Here is a 26,625-nt window from a genome sequence, read left to right as displayed (position 1 = left end):
GTGGCTGGGCAGCCGTGAGGGAGCGGTAGGCGCCGGTGGCGCCGCCATGGAGTCGCGGGAGCCGCTGCGGGAGCTGGGCGGCGCGCTGCGAGCGGTGCTGGCGCGGCTCCGAGGTGGGGGCCGGGGCCGGGCGGGGACCGGGCCGGGCCCAGCCGACTCTCCTCTGGCTGAGGTCTCTCTCTGCCGTTACAGAGGGCGAACCGGGCGAGGGCCGCGAGCCGTTCGAGCTGCCGCGCTTCTGGGACGCGCTAGGTACGGGGCGGGGGGGAGCGGGCCGGTGCCGGGCTGGGGCGGGGCGGACCGGGCGGTGGCGGTGGCGGATGTCCGCTGTGCCGGTGCCCGGCAGGGCTCTGGCTTGCAAGCGAGATCCCCGGCGGGTCTCCAGCCGCTCGCCCTCCGCTCCGGGGTGGTGGCGTTGGCAGAGCAGCGGCCAGGATCGAACAGTTGTCATTACTCGATTTTTTAAAGCCTTCGGTCTCTGTTAAAGCCTCACAGAACATCCTGGTGAAGATGTCACGGAGCAGGACACATAATGTGTTTGTGGATATCACTACTAATTAGAAAAAAAGCAGACATAGGACACACACATGGCACAAATATACCATGGATTTTTTCTTCTTCTAGTGAGATTTAATTTACGTTTTCGTATTGCTTGGAAGGAAGAAATAGTAATCAAGCAGTAGGGCAAGGTAGCATCAGAGATGTTGATTATTTAGCTGCTCTGTTCTCTTGTCTTTTACCCAAGCTCCTTCCTATCCTTTTGCTCCTGTTGAATCCTTTCTAGGTCAGACATTCAAAGTAACGTCACAGGAAGCTACAAAGCTGAGTCTGGCATTCTCAGGGCCTCCGCTGACTTCTGCAGAGGTGAGCAAAAGCCCCCTCAGACTATGACATTGCAGTGTGTGTGACAAGTTTGAGCTGTCTCTTAATTCATTTGCCTAAACCAAAGTAATTTGATTCAGCACAAACAAGGGATGTCGGTATGGGCTATGCATTGTAGAGTGTATTAATCCAATTCAAGAATTGCCCAGAGAACCAATTTCTGTAAGTTAGGGAGGCATACCAAATAGAAGTATTCTTACATTCTTCTCTTCAACATCTGCGGCTGGTTGCTGATAAGAGACAGCATATTAGACAACACAAACCTTAGATCTAACAAAGAATATGCAATAGTTTTTGCTATTAATTGAGAGAAGATTATCACACCTGTGTTTGGAGGAGAAGAAAAGACCTCCAGTTCAGTATAATGGTTTCAGGAGCTTCTGCTCTGATGCATGACCACCGCACCAGGGCGTGTTTTGTTACCAAATCATGCGGTCATGTATGATGTATACAGCTTCCTTACTGCATCTTCTTGTTGTGCTGTATTTGTTTCTCAAGCAAGATCGTCATTACTGTGGTTCCCTTCGCTCAAAGTAATCTGAATGTAAGTGATTGCTTGTGAGACTTTCTAAATGCAGTGTAGCCATGCACCTCTCATGGTGAATCCTTTTGCCTGTCCATTTTCAGGATTGCCGGAAGCTGAGTGAAGATGTCCAAAATGCCATTCTTGCAGTTGCCACGGTGTACTACTGGCTCCCCAAGGGCCAAGGTGAGATAGTGACAGCAGGACAGTCACCACTATATAGGGTGGTGGTTACTTCAGCTCTATACAAAGAAACTCAGTATTTCAGATATATGAGATCTGGCATCTGTAGGAAAGCAAGTTATCATGAGCAGGTAGTCCTATTATCAGCTGTTTTGTAGATTTGTAACGTGTTTATGTGTGAACCACTCCTCTTTCTACTCCTGCAGATTTCCATCTGTGAAAGAGTGATAATGTAGGAAGTTTTATAGTTTATTGAGCATTCACATTTATAAAGTGTGGAGATTCTTGTCCAAAGTAATTTTGGAAGTGGAAAACATGTTGCTTCTTTCGAAATACCTATAACTTCATTTACACAGTGTATCTGTGCAAACAGAGCAGTCTGTGTGTTCATCTTCAGCAGTTGCTTTCTGTCGGTGCTGACTTTGTGCCAACTTCCTTGCTCTTTCCTGATCTCAACCAGGTACTACTCTTCGGAAGATGGTACGAGACGCTACCACTGAAGTAGTAGAAGGAATGATCCAACTCACAGAAACAATTCTCAGTGCTCCATTGGAGAGGTAGTAATTTTCCAGAAAAAAAAGAAAAAAAAAATTACAAGCGTACTTGTTAGGAACAAGTGCAGACTGCTTCCTAAGGCAAAGCGGGAGGCAGAAACGGAGCATTGTTATGAGGCAGGAAGAGGCAGTGGCCTCATCAGCAAAGACACTGTCCCCCAGTATATAAGTGAGCAGAGCAGTGATGGTGAGGATAGTGAGGTTCAGTTGAGAGTCCAGATCATCAGACAAGCCCATAGCAATGAGGTCAAGCTGGAAAGTCAGGCCAGCAAGTCAGGATCTGTGTCAGGTCCAGAGAGAATAACCAGCATCAGATACCATCTGATTGCCCAGCACATCCATTATGATGAGTTGGGTCTGAGGTCAAGGCAAGAAGGTCAAGTCAGTGGCTCAGGATCCATGTCAGAGTCAAGGGGGTAGGAGTCTGGGTGCAGACATAACTGCCACATGCCCATGATGTAGAACAAACAGGGCCCAGTGAAAGAGCCTCAGGGTAAAAGCACCTCTTAGGGTATGGAGGGGCTGGCCCTCACTTCTAGCTTTCTTTGCAAAGCCTCCGGTCGGCAAAGGAGCTGGCCCTGTACTTAGTCAACTAAACTCTTCAACTGAGCCAACTAAACACCTAGGAGGGTGGAATACGCTCAAGGCCCTGACAATACCCTCTTGTCCCAGTGACTGAGTCGGGTACATTTGCCTATGTGGAGAATAGATTTTCGTCCTGTCTGTGGCAAGGAAAGATGCAGGATTCCCATGAAGGTGCTGGATAGCATTTGCACTGTTTGGCATTTTTTTCCCTTGGATTCAACTGTCAGATACAATGATTGCACAACTTTATAAAGCTAATTATTGGACCACTGTGGACCACTTTCTCTCTTTACAGATTACATGCCACTGCCCTTAGGCAGAGGTCATCAATCTCTAATACAGACTTTTGATTTGCATGGATTCTGAAAGTTAAATAATATGCCTAAGCACCTTGAGAGGCCTTTGTAAGAGGCTCCTGCTTCTTGTTCCAACAGATAATTAAACTCAGTAGGAGCCAACACTTCTTGCTTTACACAGGCATGAGATACTAGTGACAAGCTGGTTGGTGACATCTTTCCAACAGAGGTTCTAATAGTGTGCATCATCTTTGGTGCAGAAAATAAAAACACAGTCCAGGAGAATGGTGTTACTGAGTCTAACTCTGGGGACTTTGTTTTGTTTCAGCTTGTCTCAGGAACAGCTTATATCAACTGGTGGTGTGTGGGAGGCATGTGAGCAAGTGTCCAGCCTGCCACGAGGTGAGTATTGTATATGCAGAACAACAAAACTAGGATGTGTTGTCTTGGAACATCAGTAGCCCTTGCAAGGGGTGTTCTAGCTAGTACAGTGAAGGCTCACTCATTGTGCCAAACCTGACTGTTTCTGAAATGTATAAGCTTGGAAGCCAGGCCAGATTCTTTGCATTGCAACAGTGCAGCTCTGAGCTCTGCAAAAAGTTTGATCCTATAATCTCAAGATCTAATAATCGCAAACGTAGGTGAACATTGTTGCAAGCTAATTTGGATTAGTGCAGCGCCACAGTTTTCATCCTTTTACTTTTGCAGATAACCAGGCAGCAGTTGCATCGGCTCTGACTGCATGTCTAGGTGTGGTCAAGGATGCTCTGGAGGAGATGGAACATGTAAGGAAGCCCCTAAGCCTTTGAGGAACCTGCAGTGGTGGATTGCAGTGATGGTTCAGAGATGGAACACAGGGATTTTTTTATATACAGGCTTTGATTTAAATGTGTGCTGGTATGAGCTAGATTATTGTATTATTCCTGGATCTTAATGAGTTTTTAAACTCAAGCCTGGTTTACTTTATATAAGGTTTACATAAAGCCATGTCCTGAATTGGGGGTGGGGTGGGGTGTCTGGGGGGATGGTGGGGCGGTTTAGGTTGATGTAAGAATGGCACTATTTGCCAGGCTCTTGCTGTTTGCTGCATTGAATTGGAGTGGAGGATTAGTTTTTTTTAATCCAGCTAGGGTTAACAGAACCTGGCAACTGACATGCTGGTTGGAGAGAGATTCCTCCATAAATTATTTGTATGATTTCTAGATTATGTTTCCCCTTTCCTGGGAAATTGATGGAATTGATGTTGGGCTCTGAGTTTTCAGTGCATCTGTGTTCTCAGGCTCTGGTGGAAGGGCAAGACCCCTACAGTGACATCATGGAAGATGAGGAGCTGGGCTTTCGGGGCAACAGAGATACATATTGGTCAGAAGCTGACCGAAAGCTGCTTAGCTCCTGCATGGGGTTAATGAAGGCTTCTAAAGCTTGCCTGAAGAAGGTCTTGGGTGTAGTGAAGGCTTATGGCAAAGCTGATTCTCCAGAGCAGATCGCTCAGCTGGATGATCTTGCAGACATCGCTAATGAGATCAGTCCGAGGTAAGCAGGTCTCTCCCCATGCCACTTTTTGCTCCAGAGCAGTCCCTGTCTTTCTTGAGGTTTAGAGAATGGATTAGGAAAACCTTTATGATATTGAAACTGTTGGCAGGTGGTGGAAGCAGGTGTGGTGGGAAAGCTATTATGACATAGGCTGTTGAGAGTTGTGCAAGTTAGGAGAGGAAAATATGTTGCAGCTTGGGGTGGAGCTGTGGCCATGTCTCACTCTAAGGTGAGAGTGGCACACAGATATTAGAGAAGGCAGTGAGAAGCATCCCATGGGTATGACTGACGTTGTCTCTGTGTCATGCTCTGCAGTTCCTGACTTACATTCAGGGTGGTTGTAGGCTTGGACCAGGATCCATGAGTTGTGCTATCAGGACTTTTCTTCCATTGCTCCCCTCTCTTCTATTCCAGTGTTGATGAGCTGGCACTGAGCATGTATCCGCCTGTGAATGAGTTGGCTGTGCGACTCAATGTAAGTATCTGCAGCCTGCTTGCAGGTCTACTCACTTGGCTGTAGAGAAGGGGAAAAAATCGAATTAGAGCGATTATGTTACTGTCAGGGGGAGGTAGGTGTTAGTGACTGTCTCAGTAACAAGTTCTTAGGGATGAAGAGTCCCCTTTGGTTCTTGCACATGTAGGTTCCTTCAGATGGAAATGTGTTCCTCATCTTCACTTCCTGAGGGAAGAGCATGACCACTTGAGCTTTGGCTCTGAACTGTAATCTATAGAGACCTCAAGAAAGTGAGGTCTAAGGCTGTGGATGTACTGCATGTCTGCTTTCTTCCTTGGGTAATGTAGACTTGCTCAAATAGAGTTATCTAAATTAAAAATACAAATTAAAAATTCTCACGGTGAGCGTGGTTAAGCGCTGAAACAAGCTGCTTAGAGAAGCAGTGGAATCTCCATCTTTGGCAGTACTCAAAATTTGACTGAACGAGGCTCTGAGCAACCTGGCTGAACTTTGAGGTGGGCCTTGCGTTGAGCAGGGGGTTGTACGAGATGAGTTCCAGGGGCCCCTTCAATCATAAATTAAGTATGTATCTTCTCATATCTGAGATTTTTTTATACTTGATTCTGGTTTCATGCCTTGCCAGTGGCTTGAGTTTTTGGGGTAAAAAAAAAAAATAAAAAAAGAAGTATTGCTTAATATCAATTTGCATTACAGTCAGTCACTTGTAACTTCATGCCTTAAATCAGTTACCAATTTCTAATAGGCTTATCTTTTTAAAGAAAAAAAGCATTTTAACATATGCTTTAAAAATAGCCTGTCTTTATTTTTGCTTGTCCCAGCTAGCAGTAGGCTGGGAAACACTCCGAGTGTGTCAGTGATAGAGAGCTTTTGCATCAGGATCTGTGGCAGTTTTACTCATTCTTGGCTGTGTTGGGCATCCCTGCACCCCCCTTTCTTTTCCAGTACTGCTGAGCCCCCTTCTTTCCATTATTGACTCACTTTATTTCCCTTTTGTTTCTTTCTAGGCTGCTAAGTTGGCCTCAGTATTAAAGAAAGTCTTGGAGATTACAAAGTGAGTATGAGTTACAGTTTTATAAGTGTTCCCTGCTATGAAGGTTAATATCTTTCTGTCTCCTGTGAAAGATGACTCGTTTCTAGACAGTAAATGCCAGCATTTTGGAATAATTATGATGTTATCTAGTCACAAAGGGATGAGAGTAAGAAAAGGATGGTAGGGATGAAAGTGATTCCCACTGAAGACACACACGCGTTAAGTTTTGGGACTAGAGGCATGGATGTGGGTTCTTCCTTGCTCGATGCACTCCGGGGCTATAGGTCTGTTTTAATGCTGTGGTAATTCAGCAGTTCACAATACCCACGTGTTGTCTGGATGCATAGGTGTAAGTCACCCAGGAGGCTTTCCTAATGAATTTCCTCCACTTTTGCAGGACAAGCCATGTATGTCCATCATCAGAGGAAGGCTGGGTGCAGTTTCTAACTGATGCAGTAGATCACAACATGAACAAAATCAAGAACTTCACACAGGGTCAACTTTAGCTCTTCCATGTCTACGTGTATCGCTGCCACTGGCTCTGGCATATGCTTTTCCAGTGAATCTCGCTGTTCTCCAGCTACTGAGAGAATGATGAGAACAATGTTTTTAGGAGAGAACTTTACTGCTACTTGGTAAAACTTTACCAGGAAGTTGCTCTTTGCCATTGCAGAAGGTGTCATTTTGCTTGGATTCCTGGGATGGTGCAGTGCTGCATCTTAATGCTGTGAATGTGTCCCGTTCTTCAGACATTACAACTACTATGGGGTTCAAAGAACAATAAAATATTGCTAGATTTGCATGAGTGGCTTCATCTGTTTTCAGGTGGCAGAGGATATATACAGAAGGAAAGGGTCTTGCTTCTTTTGCAAGCAGACTGATGAACCATTAAAAAATACGCAGCACTGCTGCTATTTCCTGTCTAACCTTAGAGAAGAGTGAACTATCTTCCTCTTTTCTATTTCCTCAGAAGGGAGTAGAAAATACTATTTACTGCTTTACCAATGACAAGGATCTGTAGGGGGTTAAGAGTACACCTCTAGAGAAATGCTACACCTATCATAACTTTAAAAGTTCTAGGATATCCTTTTTTTGCCACGGGTAGGGAAAAACGACTAAGCAGTGGTGGGTTCAGCGCATACTCACAGTGAGAAATGCAGCATCTCTTCAAGCATTTAGCCCATCTTTGTCACAGAAAGGTTCAACTTATAAAACTGGAGAGTTGGCATAGTGGCAGATGGGAGAGTGTTGAGTTTGTACAAATAACGAAAGTCAGACATGGTTTTAAATATAACTTTAATTAAACTGTTAACATCTATGCTTGCCTAAGATCAGGGCACAGATCGTGACCACTCTTTTCTAAACAGGACAGCAGGACCGGTTCTAAGTCGGACATCAGGCAGCTGCAATGTCTATAGTTTTGTAGCTCTTCAGGTTCTGGAGTTGAAGGCAGGTAAGACATGCAGTGAGTCTTCTGGGCCCCGCTTGGATGGGGGTGAATGGGATTTGCAGCTCTTGACTGCTTTTAGGTTGCACGGGGCCCAGCCTGAAAGGCAAGAAGGGATTAAACAGGCAGCGCACCTCTTTGTGTTTCTAGTTTCCAGGGCCCAGGAGATGCATTTGCTAGACAGGAGTATAGTGCCAAAAAAGGGAAAGAAAAAAAAATAGAGAAGGCTAGCAGTTACTTAAATTACCACAACAGGACTGTGATCTGACAGTTTGGGAGGGAGATACGACTGGAGGGTTGAACTCCCCATGGAGGCATCTAAGGTCGTTTTGTCCTAATGCAGCTTCTTGAGAGAAATGTGTTTTGGTTTTTTTTTTTTCACGTGAAGGAAAGCATGCCTTTCTGGATGACTCTCGGCTAAGTCAGGTTTGCCTGGTTCTTCAATACTTAAAATTGTACCCAGGGACTGTCTATTGCTGACAGTGGGTAATGGGTGGAAAGCTATGTCACAGACAGTATAGTTTTACCCCGCTTATGGATGTCCAAGTGGCCAGCTAAAAAGCAATTGATTTCTCAATAGCAAATAATTTCTAAGTTTCATAGCTCATTTCAGTAACCTATGACTGTTGTCTTAGTTAATGTGTATTTCTGCGTAAGTCTTGTGGTACTTCTCTTGTTACCCTTTTTGTGGGCGGGGGGCTTTCCTTCTGCTGTCTAGGCCTTTGGGGTTGAAGCTTTCACAAATGCCATGCTGGCTTCAACTTATGTATTGCACATCTGTTGAAAGTTCCGTTATCTGGGTTTTCTCCTTTCCAGTGTGAAAATCTCGTGTATTATCTGTAAATAAAGGACGGTGTGCCTGGGGCTTTCATGCTGTAGCAGTTTCTTCCTGCTGTGTTTTGCTGTTTATTTTTGGGGAGAGCCTTTCCTGTGCAAGGGTTTCTCTAGCTTGTGTTGTGTCCCTTTTTCCATTTGCCGTTCTTAGATCAATCAGTTTGCACTTACCTGTACTTCCTTTGTCTGTAAATGAGCCCTCGCCCTGCCACCACTATCACACATTTCTCCAAGGGTTCAGTGAGAGGGTTCAGGAGGCTGATCTTTGCTGTGCTTGGCTGATACTGTACCATGTTTCCTGGAAACTGTTGAAAGAAGGAAATGAGCTGAAACTGAGAAGGAAAAAGATTCTTCTATAATTAAAGAGAGATAAATGTTCATTTTGTGCCAGAGGTCTCTGCCTGAGCTGCCAGAAGAGACAAAGTGCAGCTTACTTTCTTCTCAACTACAGTATGCTGCTGCAGTTCCCTTCTGCAGCCTCTGATTTCCAGACTGGTGTGAGTTAGGAGTCATCGGGGTTTCCTTATGCTCGCATAGAGACAACGACATGGGAGTACTGTATACAACAGTGTGGCACAACTCTCCTTTCCCAAACTGATGTCTCAGTGCTTTGAAAGAAGATAGCATGAGGAGAGCCACTCAACCCTGCAGGATTTTTTTGCTGCCCTTGACTAAGCAAGCTGTTTTCTCACTACTGCTGTTTTCTCACTACTGCAGTAACAGAACGATAGACCGATCTGACCTCAATAGCGAGAGGGGGATCACAAATGCTGATCTCTTCCTGTGCGAAGTATATGTAGAAGGAGTCCTCGTCTCTCAGCATGGCGGTCAGCCTAAGCAGGTGGTTCTCTCCCAACTCTTTTCCGTACTGTGAGTAAGGCACGAAGACCTGCAGGTTGTTAGCTGCAATACAGAGCGGTGAAATAGAGATGACAATGCGAGTGATAAGTACAGTCTGGTCTTAGCCTGTATGGCAGCTGGGAGTGTTTAGTGTCCAACATTGTACTAAAAGCTGCAGCATTTAAAAGTTTAAGCGATCCCAAATGGATTTGCAGATTCAAAATCTCTAAGGTGAGGTTGCCGAAATACTTTATTTCAATCACCTACAATCAACTATTCAGCCAATCTTTTGTAAACTTGTGGCTAAGTGCATTTTTCCTGAAGTGAGAGGACTAGATATACTTTTGCAGCCATGCACCCAGTAGCGTGCTTACCTTCATTGCTTTTGAGGGTAAAATGAAACTCTTCCTTCCAAAGTTGGGTAACGGGCACACCATTATAATGTAGAGACTGGGCCCCAACTACCAGGTGAGTCGCCTTTTCTCCACCGCTGTGGTTAAACACTTCAATGGAAAGAGGAACATCTTGTCCCAGTGTCAGAGAACTCTGTGACTGGAGGTGTATGAAAAGGTTAACTGGCTCTTCAAGGGCAGCAGGAATGGAGCTAAACTCTGTGTCGCTGCTGCTGCTGGTTGTGTTAAGTTTCTTTATCTTTCTGTAGGCTTTGTCAAGTACTTCTTTTTCCTGAAGAGAACCTGTCACAAAAAAGGAGCACATACTTTAGTATTCTTTCCTGTTTACTCACATGAAGCAGTAAAGGCAGAAGGATGGCGCTGAATTGTCCTGGCAGTACTGCAGATAACTGTTTCTCAGAGCATAGAGAGAGCTCCTGTTGTGCTTCTGTTTGCAGCACTTCAAGAATTCCACCTGACAGGACATTCATTGTACCTGAAAGATTCTACTTGGAAAGATTTGTCATAGTTTTTAAAGCATCTTGGTGCTAACATCTGTCAGAGTAAGAGCTGCAGTTGCCTCTTTAATTATAGTAGCAGCTACGGCACAGTGCGACGTTCTGTGATGGACTGCAGCCGAGGAGATGACATGCCATAGGCTACGCTGAGATGGCAGAGTTGGGTCAGGGAAACAGCACTCAGTAATAGATTCTGAAGGGGGAGCTGCTTTTTGAGGGAGGGATTTAGACAATGTCTGGGAGCACGACAGTCCTTTTCAGAAAGATGGAGTCTGAAATATATTACAGGGGTAATGGGAGGTGAATGTACAGTGTACAGGTAACAGAAATCAGGAAAGGTGGTTTTCCAGAGAGTATGAAGAAAGGCCTGCCCTTCTAGAGAGCTGGTTGATGTGGTTAAGCAGGATGAAATCTGGGGTATGACCTGTGCTTTGTTTCTGTACGCATCAAGAGTAAGGTGGTCTTGTGCCGTTCAGGAAGGGAAGCAGGGAGAAGTGGATGACCCTGATGCTCTGGTGCTGTCTGCTCTCTAGTCCTTTACTCTTCACATGTAACACTGGCAGGGAGCGTGCTCAGCCACTTGTCTGCCCCGTACCTTCAGGATACTTGTAGTTGTGTGTGATATCCTCACAGCGTTCACTGCCCACGCTCTTGGTGCTGATGTTGTTGCCGGTGTACTTTGTGCTACCGAGAGTTGGCTTGAGGGTGTCATCTGCATTTTGTATCCAGACCTGGCACTTGGCATTGATGGCAGCAAAGAAGTTGCAGACGTCATAATCAATGTCTGTGTCCCCTTCCTTGATGGCTCTAACAGGGGCTGGTCCACAGAAGGATGGACCTGGAGAGAAAATGTGGCCCAGTTAAGAGTCAGATGCTTTACCAACTAGACCCATGCCTAGTTTAGATCTATGCTTGGAGTGGTGAAGCATGTAGTTTAGGAGGACATTAGGGAGCAGTACGGTGATAGAGCTCTTAGAGCTACACAAGCTGCACAAACCAAACAGATGAATGATGATTTAGTGCCTAAAGTCAACATGGTGAGTCCCTGTCCTTTTGCATCCTTCCATTGAGAAGTTGGGGAAGGGAGGAATATCAAACTACTTTATTTACTCCCTGCTCCACTCCTTCCCACACCCCACCAAGCTCATCTTTGATATCTTACCTTTGCTTTTTTCCTGGCAGGTGGCATCCAGTGCCTGCCACCCGCTGTACTCTGGTAGCAAGTCCGCTCGAGCCATCCAGCATTCGTTCCAAACGTGGAAGGTCCTACAAGAGACAACATCAGGTGCTTATACCAAGGTACTGAGCCCTGAGGTACAGTACAGTTTTAGCCAAACCACAGCCAATTAATGCTCTGTTGAAAGTGCTCAGTGCATGTTGAGGAAAGCAGAGACCATGTTTTTTGATGTTTCTCCAGCTGAACTGGAGAATCATTCTTCCTTTGCGGGCTCTAGTAATAGGGCATGCTTCAGTTTCAATTGTGGTGATTTCTCAAGAACAGGTCATGTAGACAGGATCTCAGCTGAGCTGTCTCCTATCCACCTCCCTGCAGCTGTTTACCTCTTTCTTCCCCTCTATCACTTCCAAATCCAGCTATTGTCTCAAATTCTTGCTTGGGTGCTGCCATGTTTTCTTACCAGACACGGGCGCTCTTGTCTTGTGTAAGCAGCGTCCCATCTTCATCGTAATACTCATCCACACTCAGGCTGCTGTTAGTGTTGTGAGCCCACGTAAAGCCTGTGACCACCCTGGTGGGAATTCCCAGGCACCTCAGAACTGTGCAGAAGAAAGAGCTGTGAATCAGTTGTGCGTCCTGCCCTAAGGGTGCCTCTGCTGATTGACGGAGAGCCTTTTTTGGTGCTAGGCCTATCCGGAACAGCACCAGGCCTGCTGTTTGGACTTTGCAGGGGGAAGGACTTTTTACTGGGGCATGTAGTGATAGAACGAGGGGGAATGGCTTTAAACTGGAAGAGGGCAGGTTCAGATTAAACATTAGGAAGAAGTTTTTCACTTTGAGGGTGGTAATACACTGGCACAGGTTGCCCAGAGAGGTTGTTGAGGCCCCATCCCTGGAGGTGTCCGAGGCCAGGCTGGACGTGGCCTTGGGTAACCTGGTCTAGTGGGAGGTGTCCCTACCTATGACAGGGGGTTGGAACTCAATGATCTTCAAGGTCCTTTCCAACCCAAACCATTCTATGATTGCCCCCCCAGGAAATAAGCTGTCATAGGTCTGTTGCGTGAAGAGTGTGTACTGACACTCTTTTATCTCAAAGCTAGTGATGCTGAACATTGCTGAGGAAACTCTGAGGATCTGCCTCTCACCTAAAGATTAAAGGTTAAATTACTGGGATCTGTGTTAATCCAGGAATTTAGGCATATGCTAGAGGTTCTGCAGACCAAATAAAGCTTTGCTCAACACAGAAGTCTTTGACCACCGCTGTACCTGAGCACATGACTGCAGCAAACACCCAGCACTGCCCGTAGCGGACAGGCTTGCACTGCGATGCAACCCACTGCTGGAGGATGGGGCTGCTTCCCAGCCACTTGGAAGGCGGTGTCCCATTATAGTATTGCCCGGTCTCGCATTCTGTCAGGATTCCTCTAAACTCATCGCAGTTCAGCTGCAGGGAAGGAGGAAAGATGGATTAAGGAATTGCCTCTCTTTGGTAGGTACGCCTCATCCTGTTTGATGAAGCTACTCCCAAGGCACATGAAACCAAAAGGATTTTTTGTGCAAAGCTTGAAGGTCCTGGCTGAGCAGAACTGGTGCAACGGTCTCCTCTGAGATTTCTTCAGCCGCGTACTGTCACAGCTAAGAAACTCCTGCAGCACTCCTTGTCTGCTGCAGGGATATCAGGAGGGGCTGGAGATGGGCAGGAGGTGTTTCTTTGGATCAGCCCTGGGCAGGCTTGCTCTTTGGTCAGTGGGTTGCCATAAGCGGGGATTGAGAAGACGCTAGCCTTCACTCTGCGTTTGGGTCTTCCCTGCTCGGGTCAGGGCTGCTCTCTGCTCTCCTTACCATGGCAGCAACTGTGCGGCAGATGTAAACGGGGTTCTTGCGTTGGGTGTGATCCTTGTCTCGTTGGTGGCGTTCACCGACATCCAGCAGCGCGAAGCAAATGTCAACAATATCCTTCTCAAACTGAAACAAGAACAAATCATTTCAGGAAATTTGGCCTGAATATTTGTTCTCTGGCATCCCTGCCAGGGTTGGCACGGTGGTACTTTTGTGATCCAGTGGCACTAAAGTGGAATAAAATCCTGTTCTAATCACTGGCTGTATCAGATGGCCTTGGGCAAGTTGGAAAATCTACTTGTGCTCACTTTACCTGTCAAATAGAGACAGTATTTCTAAGCTCTGTTAAATGCTTTTATATCTGTTGATGAAAGGAAGGCACACAAAGCCCAGATAGAGATCAATGCATTTCTTCATAGAGGACAGCTTGAGTAGGTGGCTAAAATTACATACACTGGGTTATGGGACTTCACACACGGGTCCCTGTTCTCCTGCACAGTCTTAGACAAAGACAGTGAGTGCAGAGAGCAAGTTCTTCATCAAAGCCACAATATGGAAACCGACAGTGTCCTGTACACACAGGAGATGTGCATGCTTCCTCTGCTGGGGGCTGTAAGACAGCACAGACATATCGGACCTCTTGCTTACCTGACTGAAGTCCCAGGGTTGTGCTAGGACTGCGTTTTCAGTTCCCCAGTAGATGACACCCTCTTGGTTTAAAATGTATTCCTGCCGCTGTGCCTCATTAGCCAAGAACACCTCATCATCTAGATTAGAGGAGAAAAGCATCAGGAAGAACGCATTGCTGGTCCCAGATGCACTCGCATCTCTCTCACTTCGGCAGACTGCACTGCACTCCAGGGACTTCAGCAGTCCCTGACATCCTGCCCTGGAAAAATACCACAGATTCTGAATCAAAAAGTTCCTCCAGACCTAGACTATTGCACTAGCTATCCCTTTTACTCTCCTGGCTGTTGACTTCTCTGTTCCTAAGAAAGATACAGTGGCCTTAATCAGACTGATTATAATCTTTAAAAATCTTTATTATAGGAAACACTTTATCAAGCGTTTTTCCCTTAGGAGGAGGACAGGGCTCTGGCAGTGAAGTACTCCAGGAACGAGGCAGAAGTGCTGGTGCAGGCAGCTTTGAGCTTTTAGTAGCCCCCACCTCCTTCCTACGGTGCTGTGAGGAGCAGGGCAGGAGTGGTGGGGAGCACAAGGAGAGTCATCCTCAACCTCTCTGGAGGAGCTCCAGAGCTGGTTTTGTGAAGTGACTGATCCCAGCCTGCCTTTCCATTTCTGACCACATACCTCGGCACCAGGGATTAAAGAGAAGGGTGAAGTTGCCCAGGAGACGGTTAGACTTGGAGGCACGTAGAAGCAGAGCGTACTGGCCGATGGGAGCATTGGCAGGTGTGTTCACAGAGATGGTCCAGAAGCATGGGTCCTGTTCTTCCAGCGCTGCGCTCCACTGCTTCTGGTCTCCCAGGCTGGAGATGGGAAATTCAGTCTGGGTTCCATCTGCTTTGGAAGGATGTGATCCTGCAGCCAAAGAGATCTGGTTGTGTCTATTCCAGACATGCATCCTCACCCCATGCAGATTGCAGGGACCTTGTCTGTATCTGGAACCACAGCTCTCCTTTCTTCTGAGAGAGTCTTAACCCCTTAGCAGCTTAATGCCTAGTGGATCTTCCTAAGGTTAGTACTGCACTCAAGCCTCCATGCTTGAAAGTGGGATGTGTACTTCATAGATTTGTAGAAATCAGGAGCAGCCAGAACGGTGCAGACCTGCTGCTCCTGGGATTCAGTGTCTTGCAATGAAAGTTACAGCCAAATGCTGAGATTATGGTAAAGCAAGCTGGGGCTGAATGCTGCTGCCCTTCCCAGGGGTCTCACTGGAAAGCACTCTGTAACAGAAAACACCTGTAAACCTAGCTAAGTTTGAACATTCCTAAACCAACAGAGTAGTGAACCTGCATGGGTTATTGTGCTGCAGTGTCTCTTCTGGAAAGAGATCTAGTTTTGACCCTGCAGTCCCAGCAGCAGGAGACTCTACTCTGCCTTAGATGAATGCCTCACTGGCCTTACTTCTAAATGTGGGCACCTCTGTCCAGCTCTGGGAGATGGCTTTTGCCACCAGCTCTGTTCTTCAGGTGGGTGGAGGACCAGAGCTCTGATAGGTATGGTAGTGATGGTACCTGTCTGCACTATGAGGAAGGTCCTCTTCAGCTGCTGCAGGTAGTTGTGTATTGGAGCTGAGAAGCTCAGGGTGATAGTGAATGGCTGCCCCCGCCTCACCATAAGCCTTTCAGTGCTGATTTCTTCTGTGTGGTGGTTACTGTTGTTCATTGTGATCTTGAAATCACATTTTTTGATGCTCAGACCTGTAGTGAGAGAGCATATAGAATGGGTTTGGGGCTGTGAGCTGCCCGCAGTCGGGCCTGGGGACACACACATCCCGAGACACAAACTGCTGACCGGTGTTTCTCCACTCAGACAGTGCCCCCCTGCCTCTGAGACGTTCTGCCCGGTAACTGTAAGGGTCTTCACTCTGAGCTTGTGTCAAGTGGCTAATGAGCTGCCTTTGCTTATACCATAGCATCATTAAGTGAACCAAGTGATTATGCAAAAGCTCCTTCCTGCCCAGGAAGGGACATGGAACAGACCTGAGCATTCAGGTGATACAGATGTCGTGTTTAGCACTGAGTATGCGCTGGGACTACATTTGGAGTCTCACTCTGCTTACTCAAGGGCACCGATGGCACTTGAAGCAGCATCTCTCCATGTGGATACATCGCTGAAATGGTGCACAGGAGACAAGCTATTACACCCCGCTTGCAGTGTGGGTGCAAGCTCTTCCAACAGTTACTGCACTACATATGTCTGATGTGCACTGAAGACCAGAAACTGGTGCAAACTTCACTGCTGGTTCGAATGCAACGTGGCTGTGTAGTCCTGGAACTATGCTGGATCGCACCAGTTCTTCCTTCTGTGCACCGCGTGAGCTGACAATCTCACACCCAGAGTTGCAGGAGACAGCAGAGCTCCTCTTCCTCCTGTCTCCTGCACGTGCATTTTACACATCATACACGCTGAACAGAAGCTTCTGCTGAACATGCTTCTGTTCAGCACCAGAAGAGAGAAAAAAATGGTCAAATTTCAAGCACACAATTGCTTGCTCAATGGCTGTAGTGAGATCATATACTTGCGCTTTTCTTCTGGTTTTGGTGGTGTTCTTAATCTTGCCAGACCTCTTGCTGAGAGGAAGATAACATCTTGTTTTTTCCCAGTTTTGGGATCATCCTGACCTCACTTATCTCTTCAGCTCCCAACTCATCGCTAAGATCCTTGAACCTGTGTGTTGTAACTGCTGCCCCTTATGTGACCCATCCTGTCACCTACCTCCCCGTGCTGACCCAGGCTTCTCCCTTTGTTCCATCTGGAAGAAAAAAAAAAATCCACAGAGCATTTCCCTGCTATTTAAAGCCATTGCTCATGTGCTAAAGCCACAACTACTGTTCTTTGCAGTTTTCATTGGTCTGCTCTCTGCTTACGTTTAACTGGCCTTGTCGTCTGCATTGATAATGTCTCCCATTGCTGTTGTCCCTTCTGTGTTTGTTGTGGGAGTCCCACTGGATTGTGTGCTTTGTTTCTTATTTCCCACATGAATTTTGTCATGCATTGTTTTCAGTGAATGATTCTGGTCTGGTTTTCAGATCCCTTTACGGCTGTCCCAGTTCATAGCCCTGCAGCAGTTTAAGCTTTACAGAGCCAGCTCTGACCTGGTATATTTTCTTCTCTGTGATGAAGATGTCTGTTCTGTCTATCTTGTAGACTGTGAGTCATAGGCAGTCTAGCTCCCCCTCTTTCATGTGACATTTCATGGATCTTGTTGTCACTTTCTTCGATATTGCTTGGAACCCGGACAAGTGGCTAATCCTTGCTCAAGTGGCTAAAACACTTGGTCATCTCTGCTTGAGTTTTGTCGTCTGTCTTACCTCCATCCCCTGCCCCTCCCCCCCTACGTTAAGGATAACTCTCTTGCCTTTGCTTCCAAACTCTCACGTCTGCCTTAGCTGCCTCTTACTGCTTCTCTCAAACTCCGGATAGGCATTGATGCCAGATTTTGTTTGCTGTCCCTTTTGGGGCAGTCCTCCATGCAAACTGAACTCCCTGAGCCTTTAGAGCACTCTGTAAGCTCACCTCTTCTGCGAGCCTCATGAACACCGTCTTGGAGCAGGGACAGCTGTTTTTCCTGACAGACAACTGGCAAATGCTTGGGACTAACCAAAGTGAGTTTTGCTTACCTTGGCCCATGTCTAGTTCCCTGTACCGTGAAAGTCTTCAGCCCCTGCTTGCTCTGGTAGGCAATGGCTCCTTCCTTCAGCCTTCTTTAAAAATTATCCACTTGCAAAGTTGTTTGTTCAATTTCTCTATGCAGGGTGGGACGTGATGTTGCCACCTCTCCTTCAGCTTATCTTGCTGGCCTGATGTGCTGAAGTTGAGGACTCTCTTATCTCTCAGACCACACAGAAGAGCAGAAAGGGGTGTATTTTCCTACCTACAGATGAGGTTAAGTTCCACAGCAGGATGTGAAGCCTTTAAAGACAGACAGTGGCAGTTTCTTCAGAGAGCTGTGCATAGGGGACCGCAGAGTAGGAAATGCAAATCTTCACTTGGCTCTAAACAATGCACAGAATGCACTTCAAATGTAAGTGTTGAAGAGCTGCTCTCCAGCATTGACCCTAAGCTACTTAGATCCTAAACCCTTCAAGAAGTGAAAAAAAAGAAAAGGTCAATACATCCATTGCCCTTGTGCCTAATTCAAAAAAGTGAAACCACTTCAAAATGAGGAAACTTGTTAAAAGCAACAACTAAAAAAAAAGTAGAATTTCTGTAGCATAATGCAGACTATTAAAAAATATCACACTGGAGACTTGGACTAAATGCATTCTTAAAGGTGCCGTAATTTAAAAGGAAGGTCACTGCATTGATAAATAATTGGTCAAAAGACAAGAAATAAGACAGCAGAAATAAACAGCGTTCACTGTGGAGTGAGTCACTGGTAGTTCTGTAGACATCTATGATCTTCCACAGATACATAAATAATTTGAGAAGCTGATGAAAAGACAAGAGGTGGCAAAGCTTGCTCAGTTATTCTGAGTTGTAAAGATGAGGGAGGCAGCTTTGGAAAAGTTGTCAAGGAATCTGAAGATATTGAATGCCTAGGCCATAAAATAGCAAGTAGAGATCAGCGTAGGCGCGTATACAATAGCAAAAGGGGACCCATATCTTACCTAAGCAGTGATGCATTCAGAGGTAGTTGTAGCCATTTCAGAATGAGATTTGGATTTATACTAGATAGCTGCTGCACAATATGGTCCAGTGAGCTTGGTGTTTTTCCTAGTATTTGCATATTAAACTTTAAAAATTGCTTGCTTATATGCATCATTGAAGCTAAATACAAACTCTCTTAGTTTTAGTTGTTTACAGCATAGCCTTAATTGTATAGATTCACTTTCACAGAACTGCAGAATGGCTGAGGTTGGAAGGGACCTCTGGAGGTCATCTTGTCCAACCCCCTGCACAAGCAGGGCCACCTAGAGCTGGTTGCCCAGGACCATGTCCAGATGGCTTTTGAATATCTCCAAGGATGGAGACTCTGCAGCCTCCCTGGGGAACCTGTGCCAATGCGCAGTCACCCTCACAGTGAAAAAGTGTTTCCTGGTGTTCAGAGGGAACCTCCAGTGTTTCAGGCTGTGCCTATGGCCTCTGGTCCTTTCACCGGGCACCACTGAAAAGAGCCTGGCTTTGTCCTCTTTTCACCCTCCCTTCAGGGATTTATATACATGGACAAGTTCCCCCTTGAGCTTTCTCTTCTCCAGGCTGAACAGTCCCAGCTCTGTCAGCCTTTTTTCGTACAGGTGGTGCTCCAGTGCCTTTGCAATCTTTGCGGCCCTTTGCTGGACTCTCTCCAGTATGTCCATGTCTCCTCTACTGATGGACAGTGCTGGACACGGTACTCCAGGTGTGGCCTCTGCAGTGCTGAGTAAAGGGGAAGGATCAGCTCCCTCGACCTGCCGGCAATACTTTCCCTGATGCACCCCAGGATGTCATTGCCCTTCTTTTCGGCAGGGGCACATTGCTGCCTCGTGTGAGCTTTGACTGCTTTGACTTTTATTAGGAGGCATGGAGGTCACTGGATTTATATAAATTGGGAATCACTAAATATAAGCACATTGGAGAAGTCTTCCAGAAAAATCTGTGAGTTTATTCTCAACATACATTTTTCAATCTCAATTATGTGTGATTTTAGTATGTGTCTTGAACCTGTTTTTATATAGAGCTAAATGCAGTATATAATGACTGCTCTTTCGTGCTCTTTAGGTGTATCCAAATTGTAAGCCCATTGGTTGTGCTCAAACCTCTGACTTTCTTTGCATGATCAGTGTTTTTAAATGCATCTTTGCAGTATACGTGTTTAGGAACATCTAAATCAGAGAGTGGTTTAGAGACAAGCAGGTGTTTATCCCATCACCACTGCCCTGGGATGGCTGTGTATACGGATAGTACCATCTCTTGGTCAAATTGGGAACTGCAAGTAATATTTGCTACGTAGGATGCACTGATGAGCACTTTGTGCACAGAGAACTACTTATTGTCCCTTTGTATCTTTCATTACTCTGAAATGGGCTAAAAAGGCCCATTGAAGAGGTTAACACACAACTGAGACTGCCACATGCGGGGCTCAAGTGCTTGTACTGCCGTTCCATCTGCTGCGAATTTGCAATCCTAAATAAAATACCATTGTTTGTCAAAGGCAAACCCAAACCTCCGGCTGCATTACTGATGGTACTGAAATGGTGCAGCCATTTCTGCATATTGCAATTGTAGCTACACCGTCAAAAAGTTGTTTGGCTTAGTTCAGCTATTTTGCTGTACGCAGACAGCTATCTGCTCGTCTCTATGCAGGGACGCTCAACTTTTAGACATGTTAATAGGTGTTTCTAAAGTGTACATACCTGTATTTGTGTTCCTTATGCTTTGGTGGTTAAAAGGTGGTTACACTAGCACTTTGGAGTCATACTTCCTCCAGCACTCGGCATAACTGTATTTGGAGTTGTGCACAAAGGTCCTCCTCTCTTACTGGCTGCCTGACCAGCACAACACTGTTGGTAGTGATACCTTCTGCGTCAGGAGGTGGGCAAATGGACAGTCCTTCAGATACAAGGACAGGTAGCTCTTCCATATGGATCCTCCAAAGGTGTTGTCCTAAGATCCTCCAGCAAAGAAGATCAGACACTTCCAAAAAATAGTATTTTTTCTGTCCGAATTGTAAAGGGCAAATTCAGTAACTGTTGACTTACTTTGTGTTGCAGATTTGTTTTAAGGGTGATTCTTTCATATGCTTTCTATATAGCTGTGTTATGATTTGAAGAACCCACAACAATTTATTGTTGTTTAGACAATTATTCTATCACCTGATGACCCCTCCCTACCTGGGAAGGGGAATCAGGAGAAAACAAGGCAACCCGAGGGTTGAAATATAAACAGATTTAATAGAATGTAAGACTAAACAATGAACATTAATAATACTAGAGAACGAGTATTGATCCCAACACCAATATGAAATATACAGGGACTATACTCAGGCAATCACACCAGTAGGAAGCTGTGCACTCCCAGCAGGGGACAGCAAATGTCAGACACCAGGAGCGCTCCGGCTTCAGGACGAACAGGAGGCCTCAGGGGTCCGGCTCCCGGCAAGAAGTTCTCAGGATCACAGCCATCAAGGAAGAGAGAACTTTGCAGCAAACTTTCTAATTTGTATTGAATGTGATGTTCATGGTATGAAATAACCCTGTGGCCCAGCTTGGGTCAAGCGCCCGCGTCTCGCTCCTCCTCATCCCCGCACCTGGCGAGCTCCAAAACACTGAGACCTTGAAACCCCCATCCCACAGCTGGCTGTAAAGCAAATATTTTCACAAATTCAGACACCAGAGTCTCTTAGAAGTGCAGTTTCCCAAGCATTAGAAGAGAAATTAGTCCTGTGTTGCTCAAACCAGGACAAGCTGTTACTTACACGTTTCTGGCTCCAAGAACACAAAGTCTTTTCAACACCAACAAGTTATCTTTGCTGGAGCTCCAGTGTCAGCATTCATTATGACATTCTTTTGAAAAGACTGGGTTTGTTTTTCCCCTGCAAAATCCACCTCTCCTCTATGTCCTTCTCACTGAGCTCTCCAGTCACAAAATCAACTTGATACCTGGTTTATTTTTCAGGCTTCCTTTTATTCAAGCAGTCGCAGTGTGTGAGCTCAGGCTGTCCTTTATTATAACATGTATTCCTCTCCATTGTCCTGTACAGTTGCTAGCTGAGAACATAATTTGCTCATTCATTTAACACAAGTTAATCATGCTGCTGATGCCTACCATTGTTTGTAAAACTACAGTTGTAATAGAACAGCGTTCTGCTTATGCTGATTTCAACCTCTGAACTTGAGGCTGCGATACTGTTAACATCAGTGTTGGCATGTGTAACCTCATGTGCACGAGATCCATGAAACCAGCCAAGGGAATTCCCTTCTTCATTGTAAGGATTCGGTAAGAATCACTCACAGTTAACCACGTCCAAACCTATACTTGTCTCTAAAATGCAACAAAAGCATAAGCATGTACAACTGGCTAGACTGGATCAGGATGGAGGTTCATCCCATTTAATCTGGTCTCTGACAGTACCCAACACCAGATGCCTCGGAAGGCTGTGTGTGAACTTCACCTCAGCAAGTGAGGCATCATCTCCTAGCTGATGATTTTCAAGACTGAGTATGTCATAATATGCAAGATTTAATATCCCTCTGAGAGTTCTTGTTAATGATAAATATTCTTTGTAGTTGCCGCCACCTGTCTACTTTGCAGTCTAACGTGTCATTAGTGGGAATCATAGAAACACAAGGTGCTGCAATCTCAGCTGAGCTGCCTGTTTATGCTGAGGTCTCCTTCTGCACTTGATATGGCTGATGTAACACTCTGCATGATGGCTGACTAAAATTGTTTTCCTACTGTGCATTTACCAAGCTGAATTTCACCGACTGTTATGTTGTCATCTATTTTGCCTTGTTTTGGACCCTCTGAAGTTCTTCATAGTTTTTTAGTCCTCAATCATTTGAATTGCTTTATGTCCTGAACAGATTTAGTATCCTTTTTGCACTCACTTCTTGCATTGCTTCTTCTGAAAAACTTCATCCAGGTCTCGGCAAGTGTTGTCACTGTTCTGTATCCACTACATCCCTGACATGCTCATAGAAATCGAAAGGAAAGGTGACCCACAGCATCCTTGAAAGTATCCATCCTGCCTGGATATTACTGTGTTACTGTCTTTACTGTGCTTGGGGAGTCTCGTTGTTTTACAGGTCCAAACATAAATCTGTAAAAATCTTTATAATCTTTTTTACCTATAAAAATAAAAGCATAAAATATTATGTGAGCATCTATAATAACAGGGTCTCTTTCTGAATGTAGTGATCAAAAATTACATACATCTAAGTTTCCCTTTTATTGTGTCTACATTTCCAGCTCTTACATGGCACATCCATGAATCAGATGTGAATTTTCCTTTTTGGTGGAATTTCTTGTTTCTTTAGAGCAAGAAGAAATGCTTACACTGTGCCTTTTGTTTCGTCTTGTATAGTGAACAGTACCCTCCACGTGTGGTGCACAAGAAGGATAGATACCGAGTGGTAAAGCCATGGAGCTCTGGTGGCCGCCGAAATAATCAACTGATTTGAAACTACCAACTATGGCTATTTCTGTTTGTTTTGTTTTGTTTTGAACCTGTAAAAGGGTAGTAATTTAATTGGCTGCCTGAATCAAGGCTCTGGAAACTCAGATGAGGAGAACAGAATGGTGGGGAGACTGATTTTAATGTCTTTCAAGGCCGATTCAGATTATGAATGTGTAGCGTCAGCAAGTGCTCGCTTGATTTTTTTGAGTGTTCAGAATGCAGTGAGGGCCGGATCAGCCTTTGGGCATGCGCAGATTTAAACTGCGTATTTATAAAGAAAAATACTGATAATTAGCCATATTTTACTCCAACAACTCCCATTGACTTCTGACTAAGGGCTGTGTAAAGATTATGGGTTTGACAAAAGCTATTTAAATCCTTCCTTGGGCACTTACACATTTTTCTGTGTAATAACCATTAGTTTAATTGAACAGTTGTCTTATGTCTAACGCGGGAAGAATGTGCATTTCTCGCACACGGCGCTGGCCAGAGCTGCATTTTAAGGCTGGAAGTGAACGGGGTGGGGATGCTGGGGGCGGTGAATAATGCTGACAGCCTGAAAAGCCACCAGCCCCGAGTGTCGCACAGCCTGGAGCTTGGCGCAAGCGCTAGGGCTGATTTTCCTTTGAGCAGCAGGCTCCCTTTACAAAGAGTTAATTAGGATGAGGTCATTCCAAGCTCGTGCCACAAACACTGTCTGAAATTTCCTGCATTGTATTTAAGAAGAAATACCGAAGGGATTTGGACGGCTTGGTTGCGCTGTGTGTGAGATGTAATGACAGTCTGCATTCTTGCGAGGTTTAATGAGATTTTGTGAAATACCGTCGCTACCTCAAGGCCTTTTCTGAGGCTGGTGGAGGATTGCATACCCTGACTTTCCAAGATCCTGCAAGACTTAATTGCTAGGTGCAGAGCTACCCATTCCCCTCGCCGTGTCCTGGAGAAATCTGAATTCCTCTGTGTGTGTGTGTGTGTGTGTGTGGTGTGTCCCCTTTTCAATCTTCATTCCAGTCTCTCTGGGCTGACTAGTTTTGACAAGCTTCCGCATCCCTTGGAGCTATATGTGTGGGTGGCAAAATATAGTAATTGATGTAATAAAATAGGAGTTTCCATGTTTTGAAGGTTTTGTTGGCTTTAAATCAAAGACATTTAAATGAGACCTCAGTTTAATCTGTGTCACAGAGTCAGTTTGTGTCCATGGAACATCCTTTCGGGGGGAAGTTGGGACTGCATTGCTGGACAGTAGTAGGTGTTGTCAGGAGGAAAAGGGCAGATTATCTCTTAGGAACATTCAGATCTTTGCTAATTTGGCTTCTTAACTCTGCAAGGAATAAATGGACGCAGTGCTTGGATTTAGACATCGGTGGCATAAAGCTTTCCTCATGGAGGATGATGATCTACTTTAAGCAGCTTTGTGGAGTGTGGATGTGTGACTGTTGATCACGAATTTTCATAGATCCTTCTGATTTATATTGCCCCGAGCCTTTTCTTCCCACCCTGTGCTTTCTGAGCGCTTCTGGCAGTATTGCAAAGTATCTGCCTTTGCAACCTGAAAAATCGGTCTTTTTTTCCCGTCTGCTTTACGATACCTGCATGAGAGGAAACAGGTGGAACTTCCTCTGACATAAACTGGGAGGGTAGATACCGTGGTTTTGTAAGATAGAGATAAAGGGCTGGGTGCAGTGTGTGGCAGCAGGCGTGGGCAAGTAACAACCTTGAAGGTTGTGCCGGTACAAAACAAAAATACACATCGCAGGCTGCTTCTTCTCGAGTGGTCCCGTAGGCAAGTTTGGCCAGTTGTCCCGGTAGAACCTTGAGAAGTTTCTGACCTGGAGCAAAGTAAAAACACCCAACGTTTCCCCCAGCCCCCACTCCAGTTTTATCAAAATGCACAATGCCAAAATAATTAGGACCGACGCGTTGACTGATTGCCTGTGTTGGCTACGGCGTCTGATCGCTGCTACTGCCTGCTAGTCCTAGAGCAGATTCAGACTAGTAGGGGATGAGATTACAAAGCCAGAGAGCATTGACAGTGGGTCCCCACACACGTTCATTTTCTCCTGGGGAAACTGCTCGTGTTTATGCTTAGCAAAGCCTTTGTAAATACTCCAAGGCAATTGCCGCAGTTCCTTACGAAGAGGATACAGTTTGGGATCCTTTGCTCTGGGCCAGTATGATAGTGCAGTCAGTTTTTCCTGCAAGAAATCTTCCAAAGGGGCACTTTGGTTCTGTCCGTCACTTGTATTTAAAATGCAACGAAACGTGGCAGTCAGCCTCAGAGTTAGATACAAGTCCGGAAAGCTTTTAGCTGTTCTTAAGTTAGAAAGTATTTAGGTAATTTCTGCACACAAAACAGTATAGGTATCAGTTTTGGCTTTGTGCGAAACTGTTTCTGGAGCTACTTTGCAAACCGAGAACCTAAGTAGGCAGAGTATTGAGAAATTTACCTATTCATTACATCAGCTGCCTAATGGGAATAGGAATCAGTTTTTCCCCTCCTACAGAAGGGGAAACTCTTTTTAAAATTGCCTTTTTTTCCCTTCTTTTTTTTTTTTTCTTTTTTTTTTTTTCTGAGGTGTCGGTAGCTATTCCGGCATTTGTGGCTCCACCACTGCCTAGCGCCAGTTGCAGTTATATTCTCTGGAAACTGAATGCATTTTGTTTAGATGAAAACAGAATGATTTCTTGAGTTCAATGTTTTCTTTTCCTATGAATTCTTAACATTTCTCGTGTCCTAAAGGCCTAACCACCTTTGTAAAAAGAAGAGTTACTTATCTTTTCCTTTTATTGCTCATTAAAAAGAGTAAACTGAGGCAAAGACTTTTTCTTACTGCATCTTTTCTAAGAATTCTGTGTATATCTGTGCAACTGCATAAATAATGTATCTCTAAAGATTACATTGTCTTAGATAAAACCAGGGATGATACTTTTGCATATGTGATTGATAGAAGAAGGAGGCTTTAGCAAATGGAGGTTTAAGCCTTGGATAAAACGTTCTGCTTCTGGAAGAGAGGAGATTTTATTTGTGCATCTGCACTGCCTCTGAGTACACGTGCTGTGACATCTCTATTTCCGCAAAATGTTTTGTGACTTGCATGAAAATTTCCATGTATTTCTGCCTCTGTGGTTTTGTCATATCTGACTGCTGTGTTATCCAACAAGAAATTTCATGGAAGCTGCTGTTAAAATGTTAGTTGATTCAAATACAATTTTACATTAAAATGCCAAATTTATTATCCAGAAGCTTCTTTGGGAGAGGGTGATTGTACAGATGTAGTCAGTTGAACAAGATTTGGGGTTGAAACCATAGTACAGGGGCTCTTAGTATATTTTCCTTGTTAAATACCCTCCCACCCCCTTTCAGGAGCCAAATGCTTTTCTTTTTTTCCTGGTAGAGCCAACTAAAGTGATAATTGAGGCTGTATGAGGAGGTGAATTTGTGAGTTGTGTACGCATGAAAACTTGGATAGTGCTTAACTGTAGTGTATCAGTGATAGAAACGTCATGTGTTTTGGTCTCGGTCAGGTTGGCTGTGGTAATGTTTTATGCTTTTATCTTTGGAGAAGTTTCATTCATTCATTTACTTCACCCAGAACGAAGTCTGGGCATTTAGAGACAGCGGTGCATGTGTGAGGGGCCACGTGTGTAAATAAGTGTGTCTTAGTCCAGGTGACAAATCACCTCTTTACTGTCTAATGACGTTCTGCTTCATTCCTGCTTCCAGGAACAGCTA

The 26,625-nt window shown here is 45.2% G+C and overlaps 2 protein-coding genes across 4 annotated transcripts; one reads left to right on the top strand and one right to left on the bottom strand.

Moving 5' to 3' along the window:
- The first annotated feature begins 3 nt into the window (after positions 1 to 3).
- On the top strand, positions 4 to 6,857 carry CCNDBP1 (cyclin D1 binding protein 1). 2 transcript variants are annotated; one of them, XM_082491274.1, is made up of 11 exons: positions 4 to 113; positions 193 to 252; positions 785 to 864; positions 1,510 to 1,591; positions 2,049 to 2,145; positions 3,352 to 3,425; positions 3,732 to 3,808; positions 4,303 to 4,556; positions 4,971 to 5,031; positions 6,036 to 6,082; positions 6,459 to 6,857. In XM_082491274.1, the coding sequence occupies exons 1-11, from the start codon at positions 47 to 49 to the stop codon at positions 6,565 to 6,567; spliced, it is 1,008 nt and encodes a 335-aa protein (XP_082347400.1). In that variant the 5' UTR covers positions 4 to 46; the 3' UTR covers positions 6,568 to 6,857. The 2 variants fall into 2 exon arrangements, with proteins under 2 accessions (XP_082347400.1, XP_082347401.1); XM_082491275.1 differs by lacking the exon at positions 193 to 252 and having other exon boundaries at positions 9 to 113.
- A 324-nt stretch (positions 6,858 to 7,181) lies between these two features.
- Positions 7,182 to 17,555, bottom strand: EPB42 (erythrocyte membrane protein band 4.2). 2 transcript variants are annotated; one of them, XM_082491151.1, is made up of 14 exons: positions 17,416 to 17,536; positions 16,511 to 16,547; positions 15,307 to 15,492; positions 14,420 to 14,650; positions 13,757 to 13,875; positions 13,112 to 13,234; positions 12,536 to 12,713; positions 11,730 to 11,868; positions 11,255 to 11,358; positions 10,688 to 10,930; positions 9,557 to 9,877; positions 9,085 to 9,245; positions 8,514 to 8,647; positions 7,182 to 7,607 (listed from the first exon to the last, which is right to left on the bottom strand). In XM_082491151.1, exons 2-14 carry the CDS (start codon positions 16,545 to 16,547, stop codon positions 7,457 to 7,459), a joined length of 2,127 nt encoding a protein of 708 aa, XP_082347277.1. In that variant the 5' UTR covers positions 17,416 to 17,536; the 3' UTR covers positions 7,182 to 7,456. The 2 variants fall into 2 exon arrangements, with proteins under 2 accessions (XP_082347277.1, XP_082347278.1); XM_082491152.1 differs by lacking the exon at positions 16,511 to 16,547 and having other exon boundaries at positions 17,416 to 17,555.
- Between the last annotated feature and the right edge of the window lie 9,070 nt (positions 17,556 to 26,625).

Source organism: Vanellus vanellus (genome assembly GCF_965231255.1).
Source record: "Vanellus vanellus genome assembly, chromosome: 15".
NCBI lineage: Eukaryota > Metazoa > Chordata > Aves > Charadriiformes > Charadriidae > Vanellus > Vanellus vanellus.
The sequence above is the reverse complement of the archived record's forward strand: the minus strand, read 5'-3'. Positions and strand labels throughout refer to the sequence as shown.